This window comes from Otolemur garnettii, unplaced genomic scaffold (assembly GCF_000181295.1).
Source record: "Otolemur garnettii isolate 467f Iridium unplaced genomic scaffold, OtoGar3 scaffold00054, whole genome shotgun sequence".
NCBI lineage: Eukaryota > Metazoa > Chordata > Mammalia > Primates > Galagidae > Otolemur > Otolemur garnettii.
In genome coordinates, this window is record NW_003852449.1 from 7,072,755 (window position 1) to 7,075,626 (window position 2,872).

At 38.4% G+C, this 2,872-nt stretch overlaps 1 protein-coding gene across 1 annotated transcript in view; it reads left to right on the top strand.

Moving 5' to 3' along the window:
- Positions 1-2,872, top strand: part of MDGA2 (MAM domain containing glycosylphosphatidylinositol anchor 2) — a 739,157-nt gene that overhangs the window by 567,420 nt on the left and 168,865 nt on the right. The window contains exon 8 of the mRNA XM_003792170.2: positions 626-919. Within this exon, the coding sequence (XP_003792218.1) occupies positions 626-919 (294 nt within the window). The remainder of the gene's footprint in view (positions 1-625; positions 920-2,872) is intronic.

Sequence of the window (2,872 nt, forward strand, 5' to 3'; positions counted from 1 at the left end):
GATTTCAGTCCATTTTAAAGTGAAATCATATGAAATTCAAATGTCACAAGCAATTAGGAGTCCCAGAGAGGATAATACAATGGGTTGTCAAAGAGCCAGACAGAGTATTCAGTTGTTTCATTCTGTTCCCGTTAGGCAGAAAACACTCGAAATAATAGCAACTTGGCAACTGTTTTAAACCAGCCAAAACTTGTGGTTTGAAATTAAGTTTTCCCTTTTCCGTAATTGCACTTACCTTGGCTGCTCAGTGTGAACAGCTGACTGCTGCCCTCAGCAAGCAAGATCACTTTTCTGTGCATTACAGGCGTTAAAGACCCTCTTAGTCCTGATGAGGTCAGCCACTGAGTAGACTGCTCATTATCTTGGCCCTTCAGTTTAAAGCCTTGCATACGGTGCTAATGTTTGAAGTCCTCATTTAAGAGCCTTTGACGAAAACATTTCAGAATTATCTTAAGTGGAAGTATATTTCATTTATTCTCAAAGTATTTTTTTCTTTTTTTTTTTGTGATCTGAATTGTCACATTTCTTCAACCAGCAGAAATTGTTTCCTTATGATTTTCTGTGTCTGAATCATGTTTTACCAGTTTATACTAACCTAGAAAAATTTTCTTTTTCCCATTTCAAGTTCCACCCAATCTGACTGTTCCACAGGAAAAATCACCTTTGGTCACCAGAGAAGGAGACACGATAGAACTGCAATGTCAAGTCACTGGGAAACCTAAACCCATCATTCTTTGGTCTAGAGCGGATAAAGAAGTCGCAATGCCCGATGGATCCATGCAAATGGAGAGTTATGACGGAACACTAAGGATTGTGAACGTGTCTAGGGAAATGTCAGGGATGTACAGATGTCAGACGAGCCAGTACAATGGATTCAACGTGAAGCCCAGGGAGGCCTTGGTGCAGCTCATTGTCCAGTGTAAGTAACTCCCCTTTCTATGTGTTTCCATCTGGGGATGAGGGAAGGAAGGATTCCATTATTCTACCGCTAAAGTAAAGTGATTAGAATTGGGTTGAGGATGAAATATTTCTGTGTCATTACTACTCAGTGTAAACTATACTTTTCCCTAAATCTGCTTATTACTTGAGCTTATACACTTTAAGAGAAAAGAGTTGTATTGGGGTGGAGGGAGGGAATTATGTGTATGTGTATAGTGATTAAGATGGGATCACCTGGTTGGTTAAGGCCAAAAAAATCAACAAGACTGATGGTTAAAAACTGTCTCTGTGTAATGAGGCAAATTAGAGATGGGGAGTAATTGCTAATTCAGGTTATAATACACTTTTGTTTTCACAGTTCATGTTGCTGCTTCAGGCAATATCATGCCCTTTGCTCAAATTATTTACTTATTACAGTGTGTCCCTGTGTTTAAATTGTGGGGATATAATCATTGCAATCCTTTTGGCTTATCTGAAGGTGCAATAGTGGATTACGTAATTATCTAGTAATATAGAGGTAATTCAGACAGATCTTGGGTGCCGAATTCTGTCTGACTTAGAATAACGATAATTGTGAGAGTGAATAAGATACATTTTTAACTATTTCTATTGAAATCACAGTTACAGTTCTATTAAAAAATTACAGGCATCCTGGGCTTTATGTTTGCTTTTAGTCTTAAAAGTACATAAATCTATAAATTTAAGGCGCATTAAAACTTAACAGTGTTACTAGTCTTGGGTTATTGGAGGATGCCCTAGAAGTTGGGCTGCTAAATGGTGAGAAGGTAACTGTATCAAAAAAAGTAAATCCAGTCTGTCCAGTCGCTAGTAGTGCTGCTATAAATTTTAATTGATGTACTAGTTGTTAAATATATGGTATAAAGCCTTCAAGAAAACAGATGAATTAGACGAAGCTATGCACTTCAGTAAACTTTGTTGTTTTTAGCAGTGATTCTCTTGTAACAGAAAATTGAAAATAGAATTTCGTCCAAAGTATACATTTTTACATTAGACTTAGGGTTGCTGGCCGAACGAATGAATTGATTTTAAATTTGAAAGAATAATTAAAATATGAAAATATGATGCTTGGAACTTTCTAGCAACAAATGCATTTATGTCTGAAGTGGGGTGGGAGTGGGAGGTGAGGCTCTGGGTGCTGCTTGGCCATTCTCTTTGCCTCTTCTGTAGAATCTCAGATGCTAGGGATGTTATTGGCCCTATAAATAGGCAATCTGATATTTACTAACCAATGTCAAATAGCTCAGCTGATTTGTAATTAAATTGGCTGTCAATTTTTTTCTCTGCATAAACAAATCCCGTACAACAGATCAGAATTCCTTCTCATGGCCTCTGCATCTGGTAGTAATGCCACGGATGTGAGCTTCCCGTGGGGGAAAAAATAAAGAGAAAATGCTCCTCAGTTTTCTAAAAGTAAGAGAGAACTGCTAGTGGCCACAGAGGAATGTGATAGAGTTTAGACCTCTTCAGTCATGCTGGTGAGCAGGGGGCCCTGGGTCTGCTTCCCGCAGAGTCACACACAAACCTTGAGAGTCCCTGAATAGCAGTGCTATTGGTTATCACAATGCTCGCTCCCTTCTGGAGAAGCTCCCATACAAACAAAAGCTACAGAATCCAGAGGCTCTAGGGAACTTCCACTTACAGTTTCAAGAGTCAGAATCTCCAGTCTCCATAAAATATACTTCACAATTCTTTTGGTCACCTACATTTCTTCTTTTGTATTTTCCTTGGGTTTTTAATCGGTTCCCAAGAAACGTGAAGTTCAGCACATTGATTTCAGAATTCAATACTGTAATGGTGAACGATGATAAATAATGCCACAGTTATCTCTAGTGTGACAGGGATATGATGAGTGGAAATCACCAGTAGATGCATGCAAGATTTTGTTATTTCAAGGTAGGCAAACGGTTTCCAT